The 21831-nt window shown below is 51.0% G+C and overlaps 9 protein-coding genes across 9 annotated transcripts; 5 read left to right on the forward strand and 4 right to left on the reverse strand.

The window, feature by feature from the left end:
* Positions 1–31: 31 nt before the first annotated feature.
* N7525_005677 (uncharacterized protein) lies at positions 32–2761 on the forward strand (the record flags this gene model as incomplete). Its single annotated transcript, XM_002564532.2, has 4 exons — positions 32–124; positions 185–621; positions 671–2039; positions 2105–2761. 4 exons carry the CDS (start codon positions 32–34, stop codon positions 2759–2761), a joined length of 2556 nt encoding a protein of 851 aa, XP_002564578.2.
* A 199-nt stretch (positions 2762–2960) lies between these two features.
* Positions 2961–3629, reverse strand: N7525_005678 (ESCRT-II subunit protein VPS25; the record flags this gene model as incomplete). The annotated part of the gene is made up of 2 exons (XM_061213480.1): positions 2961–3073; positions 3137–3629. 2 exons carry the CDS (start codon positions 3627–3629, stop codon positions 2961–2963), a joined length of 606 nt encoding a protein of 201 aa, XP_061070501.1.
* Positions 3630–3840: 211 nt separating this feature from the next.
* trm8 (tRNA (guanine46-N7)-methyltransferase) lies at positions 3841–5060 on the forward strand (the record flags this gene model as incomplete). The annotated part of the gene is made up of 3 exons (XM_061213481.1): positions 3841–4004; positions 4135–4322; positions 4402–5060. The coding sequence occupies 3 exons, from the start codon at positions 3841–3843 to the stop codon at positions 5058–5060; spliced, it is 1011 nt and encodes a 336-aa protein (XP_061070502.1).
* A 361-nt stretch (positions 5061–5421) lies between these two features.
* On the reverse strand, positions 5422–7876 carry N7525_005680 (LIM domain protein; the record flags this gene model as incomplete). Its single annotated transcript, XM_002564529.2, has 3 exons — positions 5422–5748; positions 5810–7749; positions 7801–7876. The coding sequence occupies 3 exons, from the start codon at positions 7874–7876 to the stop codon at positions 5422–5424; spliced, it is 2343 nt and encodes a 780-aa protein (XP_002564575.2).
* Positions 7877–8703: 827 nt separating this feature from the next.
* N7525_005681 (MCT family MFS transporter) lies at positions 8704–10278 on the forward strand (the record flags this gene model as incomplete). Its single annotated transcript, XM_002564528.1, has 2 exons — positions 8704–8922; positions 8980–10278. 2 exons carry the CDS (start codon positions 8704–8706, stop codon positions 10276–10278), a joined length of 1518 nt encoding a protein of 505 aa, XP_002564574.1.
* A 132-nt stretch (positions 10279–10410) lies between these two features.
* Positions 10411–13556, reverse strand: N7525_005682 (exosome catalytic subunit DIS3; the record flags this gene model as incomplete). Its single annotated transcript, XM_002564527.2, has 2 exons — positions 10411–13310; positions 13361–13556. 2 exons carry the CDS (start codon positions 13554–13556, stop codon positions 10411–10413), a joined length of 3096 nt encoding a protein of 1031 aa, XP_002564573.2.
* Positions 13557–13800: 244 nt separating this feature from the next.
* N7525_005683 (carbon-nitrogen hydrolase family protein) lies at positions 13801–14880 on the forward strand (the record flags this gene model as incomplete). The annotated part of the gene is made up of 5 exons (XM_002564526.2): positions 13801–13812; positions 13870–13962; positions 14017–14300; positions 14372–14450; positions 14524–14880. 5 exons carry the CDS (start codon positions 13801–13803, stop codon positions 14878–14880), a joined length of 825 nt encoding a protein of 274 aa, XP_002564572.2.
* A 357-nt stretch (positions 14881–15237) lies between these two features.
* On the reverse strand, positions 15238–15668 carry N7525_005684 (uncharacterized protein; the record flags this gene model as incomplete). The annotated part of the gene is made up of 2 exons (XM_002564525.1): positions 15238–15322; positions 15409–15668. The coding sequence occupies 2 exons, from the start codon at positions 15666–15668 to the stop codon at positions 15238–15240; spliced, it is 345 nt and encodes a 114-aa protein (XP_002564571.1).
* A 559-nt stretch (positions 15669–16227) lies between these two features.
* N7525_005685 (bifunctional ATP-dependent DNA helicase/ssDNA endodeoxyribonuclease DNA2) lies at positions 16228–21484 on the forward strand (the record flags this gene model as incomplete). The annotated part of the gene is made up of 5 exons (XM_002564524.1): positions 16228–17844; positions 17904–17999; positions 18056–18550; positions 18615–18876; positions 18951–21484. 5 exons carry the CDS (start codon positions 16228–16230, stop codon positions 21482–21484), a joined length of 5004 nt encoding a protein of 1667 aa, XP_002564570.1.
* Positions 21485–21831: the final 347 nt, after the last annotated feature.

Here is a 21831-nt window from a genome sequence, read left to right on the forward strand (position 1 = left end):
TCAATCGCATAATTTATCTACAAATTTGGCCATGGCAACGGAAAACGGAGAGTCCAAGCTCTTCGAGCAGTGTTGCCTCTGTATTGTATGCTCTAAGGACCTCTCGAGAGAATCGGCGGAGCAGGTACGTATTTTCCTGCGACTGATACAGCCTGAACTAGACTAACAGAATACAATCGCATAGCTGGCAACTCTCCTCGAGCAAAACGGCGGCGAGCCTCTGATCGTCCAACCTGGTGCCGAAGTCCCCGATGTAGCCAAGTTCAGCCATTTGATCTCTACCACAATTGACTTTGAAGCCTACGATACTACCTGTGATGCGCTGATCCCTGTGGTGAAGCCACAGTGGGTGAATAACTCATTGACGAAGCGAAAACTGGCCAACCCCCGCCAATACAGCCCAGACCCGCGTCTGTTCATGAACGACGTGGTCGTTACCTGCGGCGACATACCCGAGGGAGATAAGGATGCAATCATAGGTGGCGTCGTCGCGAAAGGTGGATTGTACTCTCCAAGAGTCTCTCAGATGGTTACACACTTGGTGGACCTCACGGCCGATTCCGACAAAGCACGCATTGTCCAGGCGAAGAAACTGAACGTGAAGATTGTACTACCGCACTGGTGAGTTTCCTTGGCACAGCAGACAGTGACCATCGCTGACTGAGAACAGGTTCGACGACTGCCTTAAACTTGGTCGACGAATCGATGAGCGTCCATATACACTTCCCGATCCAGAGATCTTGCGCGTGGGTCCTGATACTCCAATCCGATGGCAAGAGAATAAGGATTTGGTCGGCGCATCCACTACGGATCCTTCTAAGCTGCCCATGCCACCCAGTTCGGCCTATAACTCAGGCCAACGGAGTGTCTTTGAAGGAAAGTCCATTATGCTGTCGCAGGATCTTGGAATCGGCTCGCACTTGCAGGAATCGATTCAAGCTGTCCTTGAACAAGGCGGTGCCACAATGACATCAAACGTTGACGGAGCAGACATGTTAATATGTCGTTACCGGGAAGGATTTGCGTATCGCACGGCATCGCGACTGAACATAGACGTTGGAAATCTCGCATGGCTCTACCGCCTCATGACATTTAACACATATACTTCACCCCTCAGAAGACTACTGCACTACCCGATCTCCCGCACTGGCATTCCCGGGTTCGAGGGCTTGAAAATCAGTTTGTCCAATTATGTTGGCGAAGCAAGAATCTACTTGGAGAATTTGATCGCAGCAGCAGGTGCAGAATGTACCAAAACCTTAAAACAAGAAAATACCCATCTGATTACGGCGCATGGAACGAGTGAGAAATGCAACGCGGCGAAGGAATGGGGCCTTGAAGTTGTCAACCACCTGTGGCTGGAGGACAGTTATGCAAAATGGAAGCTGCAGCCGGCCTCAAACCCGCGCTACAGCTATTTCCCTCTGCGAACCAATCTCGGAGAAGTCGCGGGCCAGACCCAGCTCGACCGCAATGTTTTGGAACAGGTCTTTTTCTCGTCCGGGGAGGCTGTTGCTCATAGCCCGCGGCGCGCAATGCAGAGCAAGAACCAAAATATGGTCTCAGTGCAGCCTCCCGCTGAGAAGAAACGGAAGACCAATGAGGATGCCTCGGAAACTTCGCACGGTACTCCGCAGGGTAATGGAAAGTCGCGCGGACCTATCCAAACACCCGCACGAACCCGAATCATGTCCGAGGGCAAAGAAAATGAGACTCCGTCATCGACTAGTAGCCGCAAGTCGAAAGAGGCAGCAACTGCCCGACTCCATGAGTATGCCCCGGACCTTGCCTTGTATGAAAAGGAAAGGAAACGCGTGGGAGGTGTTATCTACGGTGGCAGACGAAAGTCAGACGAGGGCCGGGTTCAGGAGAACAAGAAGCGTGCCTCACTTGAAGCTGAGGATGAGAGCGATCGCGAGCAAGCGGTGGAGGCTAAACGACAGAAAAAGTCTCGGCCACCAATTTCTATGCACCTCTTGATTACTGGCTATCAGAGATGGGTAGGGAAGGGCAACGAGAAGATTGAGGACGCAGACAAGGTTTGTTCGGCTACAGCAGTTATGAACCTGATTTAGTTCGAGATCTATATCTGACACTTTCACAGCGAGGCCTCCGAGATCTTGGTATTATGGTTGTCCAAGATGCCAGACGATGCACTCACCTGGCTGCGCCGTCGATCTTACGAACCACTAAGTTTGTCAATGCACTCGCATATGCGCCGATGATCGTGAGCACCGACTTTATCGCCAGTTGCCTAAAGAAGGAGGAACTGCTGAACCCCTCCGATTTCCCTCTGGATGATAAGGAAGCTGAGAAGAAGTACAATTTCGATCTGTCTTCTGTCACAAGAAACGCGAAGAAGAACAAGAATAAAATGCTGCAGGGCTATCGCATCTATTGCGTCGAGGACATTCGAGGCGGGTTCGATGCATTCAAATCGATCGTTGAAACGAACGGAGGAGAGTGCATGCTTTTCCGTGGCCGACTGGCCATAGCGAACCATTCCCGGCGGGAGGAGAGCGACGAGGAAAGCGAAGGGGAAGATGACAAGCCTGCCCGCAAGGATGTCTTTCTTCTCAGCAGCGCCGGAGCTAATCACGCCCGAGTCTGGCCTCGGTTCCGTCAAGTGGCGCTCGATATCAAGAAAACTCCACGGATCGTCCGAGTTGACTGGCTCCTGGACATGGCCATGTCACAGGAGACACGTACTGCCGACGAGTACGAGCTGACTGAGGAGATGATTGAGAACACAGACCAGTAGACTGATACCAAGGTATTGAGTCCACACCCCTCATCCACTTAGGGCTTTCAACCCAAGAACATGGATTTTGTGTATAAGTTTGGAGTATTGGCGACGTGATTTGACATGTCTTTTGACCTGGACATGATAAGCGCTTTGTTTTTGTCACGAATAGCCACGATTTATCTCAGAGAAATCCCAGCATCTCATCTTGAGCTCTTCAAAAGAACTTGACACCCTCCTGCCCTTCACCACCAAAAATCTGTGCCCTGCCCCTCTTAACCAAGACATTCAGCGAGCGCAGCATGACATCCGTATCCATGCCATGGAACTCTGTAGACGCGGATCAGCACAACCCTAGACACAATGACCAATAATCAAAGAGAGGAGTCTTACCCTGCGACATGGCCCCTTCTCCATGAATCAGCTCGTAGACCGTCAGAACTGAGCCCTTCTGCCCAGTACCTTCAACCCAGTCAACTAACACATCCGCCCATTCCTCAGGCCTCCTCCACCAAATCCACGCAACGGTCTTCGGCCCCTGCCCAGCACCGTTTCCCAACCCCAGTGAAGACGCACCTCCAGCATCAGGGATCCACTCCGCTCGCCGCCCACCGCCGCCTTCCTCTTCGCTCTTGGTCATCCAGTCGACGACCGCGCGGGCCTCGCGTAGATCAAGGCGCTTGCGCAGGGCTGTGTTGTGGAAGAGCGGGGATTCAACAGCGTCGATTAGGGAGAGGCGGTATTGGCGGTGATGCCGGCACCAGGACTGGATTAGAGACGACCATTTCTCGAGCTGCGCGTGGCGGGTTGTTGTGTTTGGTTGCGGGGTGAAGAAGGGGGGGAAATTGTAGGTTGGTGGAAAGGGGAATGGGGGTGTTGTTGTCATGTTGGAGAGGATCAAAGAGCGAAGAGTGAAAAGTTAATATCAAATAGCCCCAATAGTCCAAAATGAAGTCAAAAGACAACACGAGTAGGAAGTCGAGAACAAGAGAGAAAGTAAAGAGACTCCAATGTGGAGTAAAAGGTGGGGCCGGGATTTTCTCAATTTCGTCGACTTCGACCTTTTCGATTTCTCTCTTCACCTTTGTCAATTCAAAATGGCCACCCAAAAGATACCTGCAAAGCGCATCAAGCGCGAAGAGTACCGTCGCAATGTACAGGCCCAGCAAGAATCCACCGATGCCGTCATTAAGATGCCGCAGAAGAAATTCTTCCGCCAGCGCGCGCATGCGAATCCCTTCTCTGACCACCGGCTGGAGTAGTATGTATCCTCTTTTGCCTATTTCACGTCAGATCATTTCTTCTAGGGGGATTTATGCGGGATTCCCGAACTTCACTGGCGACAATTCCCAATCCGATCGTGAACTAATAGCTAACTGGTACTCTAATAGTCCCCTCAGCCCCGCGCATATGGACTGGTCATCGCATTTCCCTGCATTCGTGGACCCAGATACCTCGAAAACGAACCTCAGCGGAGGGCGCAAGTTGACCAAGGAGGTCGAAGTCGTGGATATCGGATGTGGCTTCGGCGGGCTGATGGTTGGCCTGGCGCCATTGCTGCCAGATACCCTGATGGTCGGTAAGTATAGCGCCGCGAAACAAAAATACACATCGCACTCTGCTGAACGAGCAACACAAAACTAACAACAAAACCACAGGTATGGAAATCCGCACCTCAGTGCTTGAATACCTCAGCTCTCGCATCCACGCCCTCCGCAGCCAACAACAACGCCTCAAGAACAAAGCCGCGAACCCATCATCAACCGAACTCCAAGACGCCTCGGCACAACCCGAAGGCACAGAATCAACGGCCCCCGCCCCATCCAACGACGACGAAATCGGCACGGAGAAAATCTTCCCAGGAAACTTCGAAAACATCACCGCAATCCGCAGCAACACTATGAAGTTCCTCCCTAACTTCTTCGGCCACCACCAGCTCTCCAAGATCTTCATCTGCTTCCCCGACCCGCACTTTAAGGCCCGTAAGCACAAGGCCCGTATTGTCTCCGAGTCTCTGAATTCTGAGTATGCGTATGTTTTGCGGCCTGGCGGTCTGCTCTACACCATTACCGATGTCGAGGAGTATCACCACTGGGTTCTGCGGCATTTCCTGCATGGGGAGCAGCCGGAGGGTGCGGCTCCTGCTCCGAGCAGTAAGGATCTGTTCGAACGGGTTTCGGAGGAGGAGCTTGCTCTTGATCCTTGTGTGCGGGTTATGAAGTACGAGACCGAGGAGTCGAAGAAAGTTACGAGAAATAAGGGAAACAAGTATGTTGCTGTTTTCAGACGCAAAGCTGATCCCGAGTGGCCTGCTTGAAAAGGAGCGGAGAGAATTAGATACCTAATTAGAACGGAGAATATGGGAAGTTATTGGAATCATTGATCTCAATGATATGACGAGAAGATAGGTGTTTTGAGGCGTTTTCACCCATTCTAAATGCATTGGCGATATCATACTGCAACATCGCTGGCAATCTTCGCTTGCTAACAAAAACACAAGATAAAAACGAACAAACTCCCGAAATGGACCCGAAAAAGGGTTGTAGAACACATGCAGACAAATCAAGAATCAAGTGATGCAACAATCAAACACCGACATCATGCATGAATCTATCATAAAAGCAGTAATCTCGTTAAATCGTGGTGGTCGTAGCCCCACGACTAGAAGGCGCAAAAGTCTAGCACATCCCAGGCGCCTTGAGACGAATACCTTCACATCTCTCACAGATAGCCAATTGGACGGGACCACCGATGATGCGGCCCTTAGCTGTTCGCTTGGGCTCGCCTTCGCGGACGAAGAAGCGGCCCTCCGGACCAAAACCATCACCGCACTCGTGACAATTGAAGCAGCGTTCGTGCCACTGGCCACCAATTGCGGTGATGACAACCTCATCCATGACATGCTGCTTGCAGCCCAGACATCTTGGGGCGGTCCGGCGCGAGTGGCAGCGGAGACACCATGCGAAGCCATCTTTCTCGACAAAGGGAGTTTGGGAATCGAAGGGCTATGAGGAGAAATTGTTAGTTGTCTTGAGTTCGAAATCACCAGAAAGGAAAGTCACATACATCACCGCACTCTGCGCAGAAGAAGTGGCCGACATGCCATTCGGCACCACATGCCACTACCACTTCTCCTTCGATGGGGGTCTTGCAGCTCTTGCAACGGGGGCTGAACAGCTCGTGGAAATCCAAGTGGCAGTAGAAACGTGGCACACGGGCCTCAAGGTCATTGGCCTCTGTTTCTAATCTCTCAGCTCTGCTGGCCTCCGGTTCTTGGTAGAAAGCCACACATTCGAGGGCTGTGTGGCAGTGGAAACAAGTGAAGCACTCCGGGTGGAATCGACATCCGCCAGCGGTTACAATTTTTCCGGCAATCGAAAGCGTACATAGCTCGCAGCTTGCAGTCGGGACACCAGATCGCGTATAGGGCGAGTGCCAACGGCTCTGCGAATCAGATCCCTGCTGTCTTGGGAAAGCCGGTTTAGTTGGGTTGTTTCTCGTCGGCTGAGGCACCGGTCTGGTCGATTGCTTGGAAGGAGCCTCTATCTCAGAGATAGTGGGTACTTTGGTGTCCGGGACATTGATCACGGGGACCGGAGGCGGCTCTGAGACTTCGATTGAAGGGGCTGAGACTTCAATGGTCGGTGTTGCCACTTCAATCACGGGTAGGCTTGGACGCTCAGGTTTCGGCTGCTCGGTTGGTTTCCAACTTTGGTCAAAGCTCACGATTGGGCGCCCGACTCGATCACTGACGGCTGAAGGCATCGGTAGCTTTTCACTGCGGTCTCCTCGCTTTTTGCTGGTAGCTGCGCGGATATCGTCGCTGCGTCTCTCTCTTACATCCTCGGTGGGGACAGGCTGATCTTTTTCTTCAAGGGGAGGAGTCGGAGTAGCACGCTCGTTTCTAGTGTAACCGGCGTTGTTTGACTGAGTAGGAGGAGGAGTAGCGCTTCCGTTTCGAGTGTAGCCGGGGTTACGCGACTGGGTGGGAGGGTTTTTCTGGATTTCAAACCGGGAGATCTTATCCATCACAGGGCTGCTGTGAGCTCTATTCTGCAACCAAGGCAATGGCTTGGGAACACGCCCCAGAGCGTTGCGTGGTTTGTTTTTCAAAGCCGACGAGTCAGACTTAGAGAAGTCTGGTTTTGCTTCGGGTTCCTTCTGAGTATTATTGGGCTCTTCGTAGATTTGGTCGTTAGGGTTCCTGAAGATTCCTTTAGATGAATCACCGCTGACAGTTCGCGAACTGGGAGCGACAGACTGCTCGGGTTCCTCGTCAGGTAGTTTAAAGTTAACTTTGAGATTCTTCTTAGAGGGTCCAGCCAGAGATGATCGTTTCCGCGTCGACTCGGGGCTAGAGTTACCATCGGAGGATACACTCGAGCCTGTCGACTGGCTAAATCTATTTGTCGAGAGGTTATACGCTCGGGAATCATTTCGGACAGGGCTCTGGCTGCGCCTGTTGGCATCGGGATTTTTGTATGGCGCATAAGGGTTTTTGAAAGCTTGACCAGGATTTTGATGCATCCAAACTAGCTCTGTGGCCTCATCCTGAGCTGCTTGGTGAAGACTCATGTCGTCCTCAACATCCATTTTCTGCAAGGCATCTCGTAATGCCCGTGCCTCTTCCTTTTCGTGTCGCCGTTGACCATTTTCACGATACGACAGAGCTGGAGATGCTGGGATTGGAATAGTACGTGCATGAATTTCTGCTGGAAACACGTTCTTCCGGATTGAGTGCGTGCGTGGCTCCTGAGCTAAAGGACGACCCATTGCCCCGCCGCTGGGCACATGAGAATTCGCCCGGCGATGGGACATTGCACTGCCTGAGCGTCGGTGATCTTCAATTTCATCTTCGACTGGTTTATGCATGGAAAATGCCGAGGATGCCCTTGGGGGAAGACTATCGGGCAGATCGCTAGTTGATGTGGCTGCTCTGCCCGGGTATGGTCGAGATCCTGTTGGACGGGCAGGTCGATTTGCCCGCAGGTCCTTCAAGTATGATGCTGGTTGACTCATATCAGCTCCGATCCGTGCAAGACCAAAGATTCACTTACAAACTTGATCATTGGACATGAAGGATGGGCCAGGAGGTGAGACCTTCCTGTGACCAGTGGAATGTTTATGCATCATGGAATTGCAAGGATCAAGGATATGAAGAGATATACGGATAAGTACAGGAAAGAGGGACCAAGATGGACTAAGATGAGAAGAGTCTAGTTGCGATCTACACTTGACGGTCTGAGCTGGCTAGCGTCATTGGGTTTCCCCCTCCCAAACAAACCCCCCGTCGCGAGGCAACGGATGACTCAGATTCCTTATCTGTCCACGTGTCGATAAGGGCTTGGTTGTATTTAACCCTATTAAGCCCTATATTGGACAACGTAGCATACATTTCGAATTATATAGCAGTTAATACTTGATAGAGACTCAGCCCTATGGATACATTTGTCTAATTAAACTCAGTCATTCATTCCTGAATCCTTGAGATGACTAAAAATGATCCCCCACATCTGCCCGACTTGGCTTCGACTGGCACTCGACTGGGACTCTCCGCATCGGCTTCTCGGCACAAGATACCCCACAGCCAAGCAACCCTGACTGAGAGCTGCACAGCTTTCGATGCAATGTAGCTGTGAACTTCCTTCATTGGTTGAATATCGCCGAATAGGAAGAATCAACCACGAGGCCCTGGACATCTTTCCTCTATACGAACAATGTTCCTTCCAAGGTTCCCTTGAATTCGGCGTTTTGTCCGATAATCCGATAATCCGATGACTCCAATTATTACCAATGATAAACTGGTCGAAATCTAGTCCCTTTTTCTATTAGCGTACTAACTTGGGTCTCTTGCTTCTTTTCACTACATGCTTCCATGTCGTGACAAAAACGACAACCAATTCTGATCTTCTAACAAGCTCGTTATCTCATAAACAAGCTGGTCTTGTATCTGAGCTACCATGGCAGATAATGTGCCAATTGATATCATCCGTTCCCGCGAGGACGATCTGGACCGAGAGAGTGCAAAACAGGAACAGAGATCGCACCCGCAGTCGGCGCCACTAGACGTCGATGAAGATGAAAAATATAAGCGCGATGTTGCCCCGGACGGTGGCTATGGTTGGGTCTGCGTTGCCTGTGTTTTCTGGATTAATGCGCATACCTGGGGTATCAATAGCGTGGGTCATATATCTTTCCCCTTTCACTATCATCTTACTAACAGGTTTAACTACTAGAGCTACGGAGTCTTTCTGAGCCATTACCTCTCACATAATGTATTCCCCAACACATCTGCCCTATCGTACGCCTTCACAGGCGGCTTAAGTATCTCCTGTGCCCTTCTGGTGGCCCCATTAGCTACTCACATGATCCACAAATGGGGTGTACGATTTGTACTCAACCTGGGCGTCTTCTTCGAAACCCTCTCTCTAATAGGGTCGTCATTCGCGACCCAGAAATGGCACATCTTCCTCAGCCAAGGCGTCTGTTTCGGCTGGGGCATGGGCTTCCTCTTCGTGGGCAGTGTCGGTATCACCCCGCAATGGTTCGACAAGCACCGCGGTGTAGCGATGGGCATCAACGCCGCCGGATCTGGTCTCGGCGGCCTGATCTACTCCCTCGCAGTGGGTGCCATCATCCCGCGCTATGGGTTGGGCTGGGCATTCCGCATTTTGGGTATCATTTCCTGCGTCGTGAACCTGGTCTGCTGTAACTTGCTCCGAGATCGCAACAAGGCCGTCGGCAGTAGATTCACGGCTTTCCATCTGCCCCTGCTGCGTCGCCCGGAGTTTTTGCTCTTCCTCGGGTGGGGTGTGTTCAGTATGCTCGGCTATGTGGCGCTGCTGTTCAGTGTTGCCAACTTCGCTCTCTCCGTTGGTCTCTCGCCACACCAGGGGAGTATTGTCTCTGCGCTGCTCAATCTCGGTCAGGGTCTCGGTCGTCCGTTTGTTGGCATGTTCAGTGACCGGCTTGGTCGCATTAATATCGCTACTTTCCTCAGCTTCCTCTGCGGTCTATTCTGTCTCGCTATCTGGACTTCTGCTGATAGCATGGGTGTGGTATGCTTCTTCGCGGTTTTGGTTGGCACTGTCGCAGGCACGTATTGGGCTACTGTTTCCCCCGTGCTGGCGGAGATTATTGGTATCAGAGATCTTCCTTCCGGCTTAAGTATTACCTGGCTCACGCTTGTTGCCCCTTGTACTGTCTCCGAAGCTATCGCGCTTCAGCTCCGCAGCCATAATGTTGGTGGAGGGACTTCATACTTGCGCGTTCAGATATTTACTGGATTTATGTATGTCGGTGCTTCCATATGTTTGTGGATCGTGCGTGGTTGGAAGGTCGGCGAGTTGGAGCTTGCTCAGGGACGCCCTGATTCCACCGTCCAACCTGGCCCGTTGACTGGAACTCATGGTGGAAATGAGAAGGAAAACCGCCCTGCGACTGGTGCCCCGATCTTGGAGGCCACTGAAACAGGTGCTCCGTTATGGGCCCCGATCAGCTTGGTTCGCAGAATGATCACTTTGAAGAAGGTCTAAATATAGTTGCATAGCGCAGAGCACAGATATGCCAGCCAAAATGAACATACAAAAATAGACAATCGTCTGTCATTCGTTTGATTTGAACGCCGTTTTAACACTAGATGTAATCTACATGGATGTAGCCTTTGTTCATGCCTCCGTAACCAGAATCCGGACCCTTCTCTTGCCGGCGCCACGACCCTCTTCCTTGACAGAGCTGACATTGACACGAACCTTTTGGAAGAGTTCGACAGTCACACTGCGCTCCTTCTCCGGGTGACCCTTCTCTTCCACACGAAGAGTGTATTCCTCGCTATCAAACTCCGTTGTGCGATGAGGAGCTAGCTCCCGTCTCTCGGCCACGGAACGAGCTCCGGATTCACCGGGCAGGACGAAGTCCTCCAGACGAACGACACCTTCAATGCCGAAGCGGGGAACGAAGATAACAACACCGTTCTCGAACACACGCATCACGTATCCTTCTTCTTCAATGCCCGCATCAACACCGTCGGCGGCCATCTTCTCTCCGCGGGCCTTGAGAGCCTGGCCCACGTAGTATTCAATACTAGCGCGGCCGGCATGCTGGGCATTGCGGTGACGGACGTTGATGTTCCGGCAGATGTCTTCGAGCTTGTTGCGGGTGGTGACACCCTCGATGACAGCGTGTCCATCCTCGCCCTCATACCCAATGGCAGAAGCTAATTGCCGGTGGACCATCAGATCGGCATATCGCCGGATGGGGGAGGTGAAATGAGTGTAGATCGGTGAGGCAAGACCGTAATGACGGAATTCAGATTCGGTAAACGCACCCGCGCAGAAGTATTCGGCAGAGGTCATGCAGCGGGTCGCCAAAATACGGACCAGTGTGTTGAAGAACGGGTTGTTGGGATCGACGCAGCGATCCAAAGACTCAGCCAGAGCTCGCGAGCTGGAGACATCAAGTTCCATGTTCCGCTTCTTCAAAAGTTGATTTTGAAGGTCCTCGAAATTTTGAGGCGGGGGAGTGGCGTGTCGACGAAGCAAGGCAGTCTGAGAAAATGACTCGTAGATCTTCGAGCCAACAGTGATATTGGCGAGAAGCATGAACTCTTCGACCAGGCTATTAGTGTCAAGCATAGCCTTAGTCTTGACATCTGTCAAAGGATCGCCCACTTCGTCACCCTCGCTCTCGATGCGAACTTCCGGGGACGCAAGGTTCAAGGCACCAGCGTCCATACGCTTCTGACGGAGAACCTTAGAGAATTTCAAGAGGGCGCGCATGCTTTCGGTTAGCTCGTCCTGCTGTGATTTGTCGTCGATGCGTAACTGAGCTTGCTCGTAGCTGAATGCTTCCCGGGAACGAATGACAGACTTGGTGAAATTCGAAGACACTATTTCGGCATCAGGTGTCATCTCCCACAGAACTGAGAAGGCATATCGTTCAACATAAGGCTTGAGAGAGCACAGGTCTGTACCAAGAAGATGCGGGAGCATGTCGATACGCTTATCAACTAGGTAAACAGTGGTTCCACGAACACTAGCCTCGAGATCCATTGGGTTGTTGGGCTTGACAAAATGCGACACATCCGCAATGTGGACACCGACCTCATAGTTTCCGTTTGGCAGGACACGCGCATGAAGTGCGTCGTCAATATCCTGACAGCCGGGTGGATCGATACTGCAAATAAGCAAGTCTCGAAGATCTTTCCGGCCATTCCAGTCCTTGTCTTCCTTCGAGACTGGGACCTTCCAATCATGTCCTTCAGATGGGAGACAGTCCAATACAGACTTCGGGAAGGGCTTGTACTGCACATCATATTCAAGCAATAGAGCCTCGGTCTCGGCGCCCTTCGTTTCGAGCTCTCCCAGAGCCCGAATGAAGTGGCCAGTAGGGTATCTAGAATCGCGATCCCAAGAATCGATAGTGACAAGAATACGCTGACCGAGAATATCGCTGGCCTGTCTTGTGCGCACTCTGATCTTCGGGATACGCTTGTCCATGGGCAGCAAGAAAACGTTTTGTTGCCGTCTGCCAGACGCCTGTGAACCAGTAGAATTCGTGTCGACGTGACCAACGTACTGACGCCAGCTGCGCTTGATCACACCAACGACCTTGGCAGTAGGTTGTGGCCTGCCCTCCGCATGCTTGCCATGGGCCTTTTTGACTTCTTCCTGGAGAGCTTTGCGTTCTCTATCCGTCACCACAGCCTCAGTCTCTTCAGTATCAGGGTTATCATTACGGGTCACGGCCTCCTCGTCCACAATCTTAGTCGAGGGGCTCTTCCACTGGTCCTGTGGCAGTACTTCGACCACGACAGAGTCACCTGCAATGGCGCGGTTACTGTTATCGCGGCCCAGGATAAGAAGAGGTTTGTCGAAAGCTGCGGTCTTGACGGAGGCTTCCAGGTAGTTGTAAGGAGAAACATTGAACACTCCTTGGTGCAATGTCCCGGCCCGCAGGCCAGTTGTGAGTTTTGACATTGAGAAATATTCGGGGTAGAATAGTTCCCCGCGGGTTGTTTCTTTGGAATCTCGCGCATCCTTTGACTCGCTGATCATGTCCAGCAACATTTCGGACCCCTCCAAGCCGGAGACATAGTCGGATAGCGACAAGGCCGTCACATTTTCTTCCTTGCATTTCCGAAGGTTCTCCTTGTCATCGGTTACGACCACAATTGCCGGGATCGCCTTCTCTTTCTTGCCCTTCTTCGCTGATTGTTGCAGGTGGGAACCGTACCAGCTTGCTACCATGCGCACAGCGCGGTCGTTTCTGTCGTTGATTGTTTCATCCGGTCCTCTCCGAACATGAGTCTCTCGGCGGAACTCATTGAAAAAGAGGTAGAAGCGCTTTTCGTCTGACTTGACGAGGGCTAGAAGACGGTTGTAAAGTGGTAGTGATCGGTTTCTCAATTCCTCGAGGACGGTCTGGAGGACAATCACATCGTAAAAGGCCCCAGTGTGCTCGAAAAGATCCATTCCATTAAGCAGCGCATTTGTATCGGGGACAAGGTAGTGGCCTCGCGGGAATGCAGTTGTGCCGGCGGGGCGATCGGATAGGATGAACGGCGCAACTGTTTCGCATTAGCAACTTGCTTGGCCATCGCGGTAATAATTTACTTACTGTTTCCATTTGCATCAGCCGGCGCAATCGTCGGGCATTGCGAGCAAAGCTTAGAAGAGCAAGGAATATCTTCTCTCAAATAGAGCTCGCGGACAATCTTTTGCACCTTTCCACTTTTCGTGGACCTAACGAAGACCTTGCTGGTAACATTTGCGGCCTGCGGGTTGGCAGACAAGTCTCTCCTTAAACTCTTCATTGCGACGATAAAATTCTACCGTCTAGCAGTTGCTGAATCCGTCAAACCTTGCGTGTCTTGTGAAAGATCCGAGGTGAGAGTCTTGGCGGGAAGAAAGGTTATCGCTGATCATCGCGATAACTAGCTGAGTCAGCATACGGGCTCGTCGCTTTGGGGTCGAAAGATGCCATTTGATTGCTACAGACAGATTTTCTCGTAAATATCTTGCTTTCAGACCCATTTCTGATTCCAAAATTTGAACACTATGGTTTTAGCAGTATGTACACCATCCATTGGGCGTGAGCCACTGGTCTGACAACCTGTTTTGATATAGGCCGTGGGGCAGCTATGCTCGACTAGCAACATAACTTCGAACCTAGCTCAGTGCAAGGTGTTGGTTCGGAAGGCTGCAGCAGCAGGTGCCAAGGTAGTATTATTTATTCTATTACCCACTCTCTGGTAGACAGCTCATATATGTTAGGTGCTGTTTCTTCCCGAGGCATCGGACTATATCGCATCCTCGGCAGAGCAATCCTATTCTCTCGCCAGGTCTGAAGAGAGGACTAGCTTTGTGTCATCTTTACAGAGAGACGCCTTGGAACAGAATATCCACATCAATGTCGGAATTCATGAAGTAGCTTCTGAAACCAGGCTCAAGAATTTATTGATCTGGATCGACGACAAGGGAATCATTACCCAAAAATACCAGAAAATCCATATGTTTGACGTTGATATCAAAGATGGACCTGTGCTCAAGGAGAGCGCGTAAGCTTTTCCTATCTTTGGATACAAGATCCGATAGTTGGCTTATCATTCGCTGACCTTCAACTATCTAGGAGCGTCCAGCCAGGACAACAAATTCCAACGCCGTTTGAAACACCTATAGGACGTGTTGGTCTAAGCATATGTTTTGATGTAAGTACAGTGCATGTTGCGATTACATCGGACACCAGCGGGATCAACGTCTTACTCCTGCTCGATTATCTAGTTGCGTTTTCCTGAGATCGGCCTGGCATTGAGGCGGAAGGATGCTGAAATCATCACATATCCATCAGCATTCACTGTTCCAACGGGAAAGGCTCATTGGGAGCCTTTGCTACGAGCAAGAGCTATTGAGACCCAGTCGTATGTGATTGCAGCTGCCCAGGCAGGTCCCCATAACGAGAAGAGACGAAGCTATGGTCATTCTATTATCGTCAACCCGTGGGGTGAAGTGGTAGCAAAGCTGGGAGATGAGCACCAAGAACCACAAATTGCGACTGCCGACATTGATCTCGATCTTGTGGCAAAGATTAGGCGTGAAATGCCCTTGCTTCGGAGAAATGATCTTTATCCAGAGATCTGAGGACCTTATGTGAACAGCGAGGAGGCTAATACCAATCGCTTCTACTTCTGCAGTACATTTCGCAAAGACCTATGAGATATCAGAGTTCATGCTGTTTTAACTTAAATCATTTCATGATGTACTCAGTGCGAATTATAAGCATTTTTGCGACCAGAGCACCTATAACCAACATGACGGTAAAGAAACTTCGAAAAGTGTAAAGTGATACAACAAGGAACAAACGAAAATAGATGAGCATGCAAAAGAAAACCTGTCTAAGAACGAGACCGGAACATCATATCTGCCGTTGCAGGTAGTACAGGCATAAATCGAAATAGTCCCTCTTTGATCTCTATGTACAGCGTACAGATTTGGCGTTTATTTCTTGACCTTGTCAGGGTCCTCGAGGATGCCCTCAGCTTCCAGTCTCCGTCGGGCTTCTTCAAGAGCCCAAGTTTGTATACTATTGCAATTGTCAGTATTCCAGTTGTGCGAGGAACATAAGACGCCAATATTGAGGCGACAGATCGGGATAGTGATTGTACATACGAGGTATCGGGCTTGAAAACGTATGCGACACCAGCGACCAAAAAGCTTCCAATGAATCCGTAGTACCAAATGTTCTCCCAGCCTTCCTTCACGTACTTCTGGCCGGGCTTGACACCGAACAGCCAGCCGGTGGGGGGATCGTAGTGGTCACCGTGGTCCGCGGCACGGAGACTGGATCGAGTTGAAAATGCCTGGGTGTTCTGGGGCTGGCGAAGCAGGCAGCGCGCCCGGAGGATGTGCGACAATGGCCGGGCAGTCATCTTGAAGATGGGGGTGAGAGAGGGTTGAGGCCAACCGAAGGGACACTGGCGTGTGAGGAAATTGGCGTGGGTCACAAGGGACAGAATATCCTCTTAAATTCAAGTCGCAAGGACAATCTCAATTGATATGTTGCCTCTTGCAGGGGGGTTGAGGGGTGCTTCGGCGGGTTGATGTTGAAGCCGTAAAAGGCCGGGAAGCTGTCCAGTTATCGCGCTAGTCTACATTGGGCAATTTTCTTGTCCGCCTTTACGCCTGGTATTTCAGGCATATGTGCTTCTGCCTTAAAAACTGGGTGTCAGCAATAAACACGCGACGCGTTCTTATCACATCTGGTCTCCCCATGCCCGCCAACAAGGCGCTGGACTCGCCATTCGTTTCATCTTTGCATATGCACGAAAATTGGAAGTAATTAAACCGGTAAATACCATCTCTTAACTGGTATGTTTCGTCTCAAACACCCAATATACCCCCATTTCTGACGTTGTCCTGCTCCAGCTTCCCGCGGAATGTATCCTTACCAATTTTGAACGCGTCATTGGATATTTCCGAATCGAAGCAATGGCAACAAATAATGCATACCCCATATCCTCAAACTCACGAACGAAATTGAACGCGTTTCGCTTCCAAGAAGGCGAAGGAGTTCCCGACGGCGCTACCTCGAAAGACGAGACGAAATTGGTCAATGGGAGCAAAGAACATGAAGACCCTGACTCCGATAGTGTGCCAGGGTTGATGCAGACGTCTTCTGACAAAGGATGTCCTCCGTCCCGTGACGCTCAAGCATCTGAATCGCAAGTACAAGAACCAAAGCCGATTAAAGAATGCCCTCAGACTCCGGGAAACAGGATACCTCTGGCGGATTTGATCAGCAACGCTGAGGATTCGTTTGATCCTGCCCCAGGCCCGGAGGTGACGCCAGTCGAGCACGTCATCTGGCAGCATGTGCCTGCCAGCTCGAACCCAGACACCTCGTCCCAGACACCAGGGAGTCGCCGCAGGAAGCGCCGGCACAGTTCTTCGCCTGCTGGCTCTCCCTCGAACGGGAACAAGAAGAAAGTGCAAAAAGAACCCCTTGATCTTCATTCAATACAAGCCCTTTTCAAGACACCGCAGCATGATATGGCCGCTGAATTGTGGAATAACTACATGGATAAAAACATGGTCGATGGCCCGGACGACCTTCCACCGCCACGGTTCGCAAATCTTCTTTCCTCTTCGCCCCAGACACCAGGTTCGGGCAGAACAAGTCGACATTCGTCTGGGCTGAGACGCGCGATTAGCTGCACTACCGATTTCCCGACCTCTCGAACGAAACGACGACGAGTCAATAGACCAGATGCTGGTCCCAATCGCGGCACATTTCAACGAACCAGCAGCAATGTCGAGTCTGGGAAACCAAAGTCCTCAAGGATCAACTATCTTATGGAGAAGATCGAGAGAAGTATACACATGGCCCCTGCCGATGCGGCTCCACCTGGATCGTCGCCTCTGCGCCAACATATGGATGCGCGAAGATGTCGATCGTCTTCACCCACGAAGGACCATAGGCTTCATAAGGCCGACGAAGAAACCGCCATATCCCCATGTGCTGCATCGCTGGACAAAGCAGGACCTGGGAACTCGCCTGTCCTTCAAGGGTCGTCCTCCGAGTTCGGAGACGATGATCTTGACCAAGGTCTGATGGACCTGGCCGATGCCTCGGAGGATCCTTTCATTGAGCCGGCACATGCATCTAATGAGTTTGCTTCTCTGGGATCTTCTGGCTGGGCTGCCCTTAACGCAGAAAAGTCTCCTTCATGGCAACCGAAAAAGAATCCAATTCTCGACAGCAAACCTGCCATACCCATAACCCATAACACTACGACTAACGAAACAAAAAGCGATGAATTCGATGACTTTGATGAGGATGAATATGACGATCTGCCTGACAACTTGCAGGAAATACTTGCAAAATGTGACACTAAGCCCGTTCCGGTCAATCCATCAAAGCCAACAACTACTGGCCCATCTCTGCAGAAGCCAGATGCAATGAATGCCCGGGTGAATGGCAGTATGCATAGCAAACCCTCAACCGCTGCACCTGTCGCATCATCGGATGATGAGTTTGATGATGATTTTGATCTGGAGGCCATTGAGCAAACTATGAAGCAAGCAGGTGAAGGAGGACCCGCTTACGTTAGTCACTCTTAGTCGCTTAATTTCTAGATATATGCTAAGACAGTCAAAACAAATAGAACCTAAAAGGTCGACAAGCTATCAAACGTCACCAGATCGTTGACATCACGGAGAGCACATATGTTACTCCGAAAGGACGTACCCAGCCAGAGCAGGTTAGATACCTTGCCCTTGCTCCGGATCTAGTCCCGTCCGCTGACTTTAAGTACAGAGTTTGCTAGTTGAGGATGAGAAAACCCGAGAGCGGAAGACTATTATCTTGCGAGAGTCATGGTTTGACACTCCCTGCAGCAAGGACTCGTATATCCACCTGGTCGGGGACTTCAACGCAGCCGGCCAATGTGTTGTGGATAATTTGAACCACATGATCATTCTTCATCCCGACCATCTCATTTCCGCTACCGTCGTAGCAGACTCGATAGACTGCCAGCGACGAGCTGTCCTTCAAGATCGGGTCAAAGTCATTGCCGCACTCGAGCGACCGCAAGCCTTCGGAGTGTTTTTCCACGAAGTTTTTCAAGAAGCCCTCAAAGCGAACCAATGGGATATGGAGTCATTGAAGACATTGGTCGAAACCGTCATGGGCAGACACATTGAAGAGCTGTACTCTGTTCAAATGAGTGTGCCTGAAGCTGTTGAATATCTCATGAGCAGGATGCCTGCTGTTCTCGACTGGGCAGATGCTTTCCTGCATCTCAAGCCACAGGTGTGTCTCACAGCCGATTTGAGGCCTCTTTTGGCCAAGAAACTTCGCTAATCAAGATCAATAGGCCAAGTCTATGGTCGAAGACCGCAATAACTCTAAGCTGAACTTGAGTATCAACAAATTGCTCGAGGTAGAGGAGCACATCTGGTCCCCAATGTATGGCCTGAAAGGTAACATCGATGCGACCGTCCAAGTCACTTGTCGTGAAGATAAAATGGAGAAGAACCTGGTGGTCCCGCTGGAGCTCAAGACTGGGCGAAGGGATACAAACCAGTCACATAGAGCTCAAACAGCTCTCTACACTTTACTCATGTCGGATCGCTATGGTAAGTCATGAGATGTCCTTCAGAGCCCCCAATGGTCTTTCAGCTAGTTGACCGGTTGCTTAAAATTGTTGCAGATATCGATGTCACATTCGGGCTTCTCTACTACCTCGAGTTAACAAAAACACTCAGTATCCGTGGGGTCCGACACGAACTGCTCCAGATGATCCAGGTGCGCAATCACCTCGCTGGCTATATTCGCGAAAGGCAACAGCTTCCACCGATGTTGAGGAAAGCTCGCCAATGTATTCGATGCTATGCCAGGACCCCTTGCCTCATCTACCATAAGCTCTCCGAGGATGGCGATGGCGAGACCAGCGCACTTGGTGAGGATTTCGATGCAGCTGTCGGTCATCTGAACAACGGTGATCGGGACTTCTTTCGTAAATGGGATGAACTTCTGACCAAAGAAGAAGGTAATCTTGTGAAGTTCCGGCGAGAACTTTGGACATTGCTGAGCAGCGAACGAGAAGCCCTGGGTCGATGCTTCGGGGATGTCGTTATTGATCCGAATTCTGTGTATGAAGAGAACACCGGGACAAAGATAAATCGCTACCATTATACGTTCATCAAACGACAAGCGTCTCCTGGTTTCTCCTTTGCTGAATCTCAAATAACTGTGGGTGAACCGATTGTCATTTCGGATGAAAAGGGTCATTTTGCTCTTGCCAACGGATACGTGGTGCATACTAGTTCAACACACATCAAGGTTGGCGTGGACCGGAAACTTCACAATGCACGGTCAAGGACGGCTGGCTTCGATGCAGTCACAAATCAGTCTTTCAAAGGAATCATGGAGGTCGGGAAAGAAGAGCCCGCTGCTCTGGAAGACCCAGGTGAACAGCTGGTTTATCGGATCGACAAAGATGAGTTTAGCAATGGCATGGCCATTGTTCGAAACAACCTCATTTGTATGATGGATAAAGACTTGTTCCAAGCGAGACAACTTCGACGGCTCATTGTTGAGGGGCAGGCACCCGCCTTCAAGACAACATCATCTTCATACGCGATCACCGATTCTGGCAATCTGAACGTTGATCAAAGACAAGCCATTGACAAAGTGATGAGCGCCAAAGACTACGCTCTTGTCCTTGGAATGCCAGGGACTGGAAAGACCACAACCATTGCCCATATTATTAGGGCCCTTGTCGCACAAGGCAAGAGTGTTCTTCTTACATCTTACACTCACACTGCAGTTGACAACATTCTGCTAAAGATTCGAGACGACGACATTCGTGTGCTGCGTATAGGTGCAACCGCCAAAGTTCATCCAGATGTCCAGGAATTTGCTGATCTTGCCGCAATCCCGAAATCAACCATTGAAGAACTCAAGGATTCATACGAAAAGCCGCAGGTCGTTGCCACTACATGCCTCGGTGTTAACCATAACATTTTCAATCAACGCATCTTTGACTATTGTATTGTGGATGAGGCGTCACAGATCACGCTCCCAGTCTGCCTCGGCCCGATTCGTATGGCAAGGACTTTCATCCTGGTCGGTGACCACTATCAATTGCCGCCGCTTGTGCAGAATAAAGCGGCTCAGGAAGGAGGACTTGATGTCAGTCTCTTCAAACTACTCTCAGATGCACAACCAGATTCGGTTGTCAACCTAGAGCACCAGTACCGCATGTGTGAGGAACTCATGTTACTTTCCAACACCCTGATCTACTCGGGCCGTCTCAAATGCGGCACTCCGCAGGTAGCAGCCCGATCTTTGGATATACCCAACATCAACGCCCTCGATAAATTCCATGTCGAGGACTTCAGCCGTGCTCAGTCACAATCCCAGCGAGAGATCTGCCCCGGTACGCTCAGTAGCGCCTGCTGGCTCCAAGACTTGCTGAGGCCATCCGCAAAAACGCGATTGGTCAACACCGATCCCATCGGCCCTGCAGCCCTCGAGATAGCACAGGGGAATCGAGTCGTGAACCACATGGAGGTCTTCCTCTGCTCGCAACTTGTGGAGTCATTCATTGCCTGTGGTGTTCCCGCGCGCAACATTGGTGTGATTACCTTCTACCGCAGCCAACTCTCGCTCATTCGCCAGAGCCTGCGAAGCTACACCCCGGATCTGGAAATGCACACTACAGACAAGTTCCAAGGCCGCGACAAAGAGGTTATTATCCTGAGCTGCGTCCGCAGTAACGCTGAAAACAATGTCGGCGAGCTCCTTCGCGACTGGCGTCGTGTCAATGTCGCTTTCACCCGTGCCCAGACCAAGCTCCTGGTTGTCGGCAGCAGATCCACTCTCCGTGACGGTAACGAGCTCCTCTGCAAATACGTGCGTCTGATGGAAGGCCAAGACTGGGTTTATAACTTGCCCAGCGGAGCGATAGACAAACATTTCTTCCCTTCTCGTACCATGCAGTCGCAGCTCATGTCCCCGGGTGCGGCCTCGACTCCTGGCTCTGCGAAGGCCAAAGGTAAGGGCAAGAACAAATCGCCTTCTTCTCGTCCTTCCCGTGAACCATTGAGCCCACTGGGCTCCCGACAAGCAGCGCCTGGCCTTCGGAAGCCTTCAAAGACAGGTGCAAAGTTGTTCAACGGCACGAAGGTGGTTGGGAACCGGCCCATCCTGCGAGACATAGTGAATGACCTGACGGGCTAACATACCATGTTTCAATCGAGGTCTTGTTTCTCTGATTCAATGTTTAAATGCAAATCGACGCGTTCTGTTTTATTTACCTGGCTTGGCGCGCTGATACAGCCACTCGTCGTGCGTATGTTATGTTTTGGGCTTGGCGAATGCATTGGACATCCTGTACGCTCTGGCTATTGCCTAACACTGCAGCCTGTTGGTTATCGGCTGTCAAATGGGCTTTGGGGATATGGCTTTTCGGATCATTCCCTTTCGTTACCTGTAGAAAAGGTGCCTTCATGATCATGATTGGCTTTGCAGACCTCATTTGCTTTTCAAGATTGCTTCCAAGCTCTTCAGAGCCCACCTTAGAAACA

Source organism: Penicillium rubens, assembly GCF_028828025.1.
Source record: "Penicillium rubens strain IBT 27055 chromosome Unknown utg000002l_segment0_segment0, whole genome shotgun sequence".
Classification (NCBI taxonomy): Eukaryota; Fungi; Ascomycota; class Eurotiomycetes; order Eurotiales; family Aspergillaceae; genus Penicillium; species Penicillium rubens.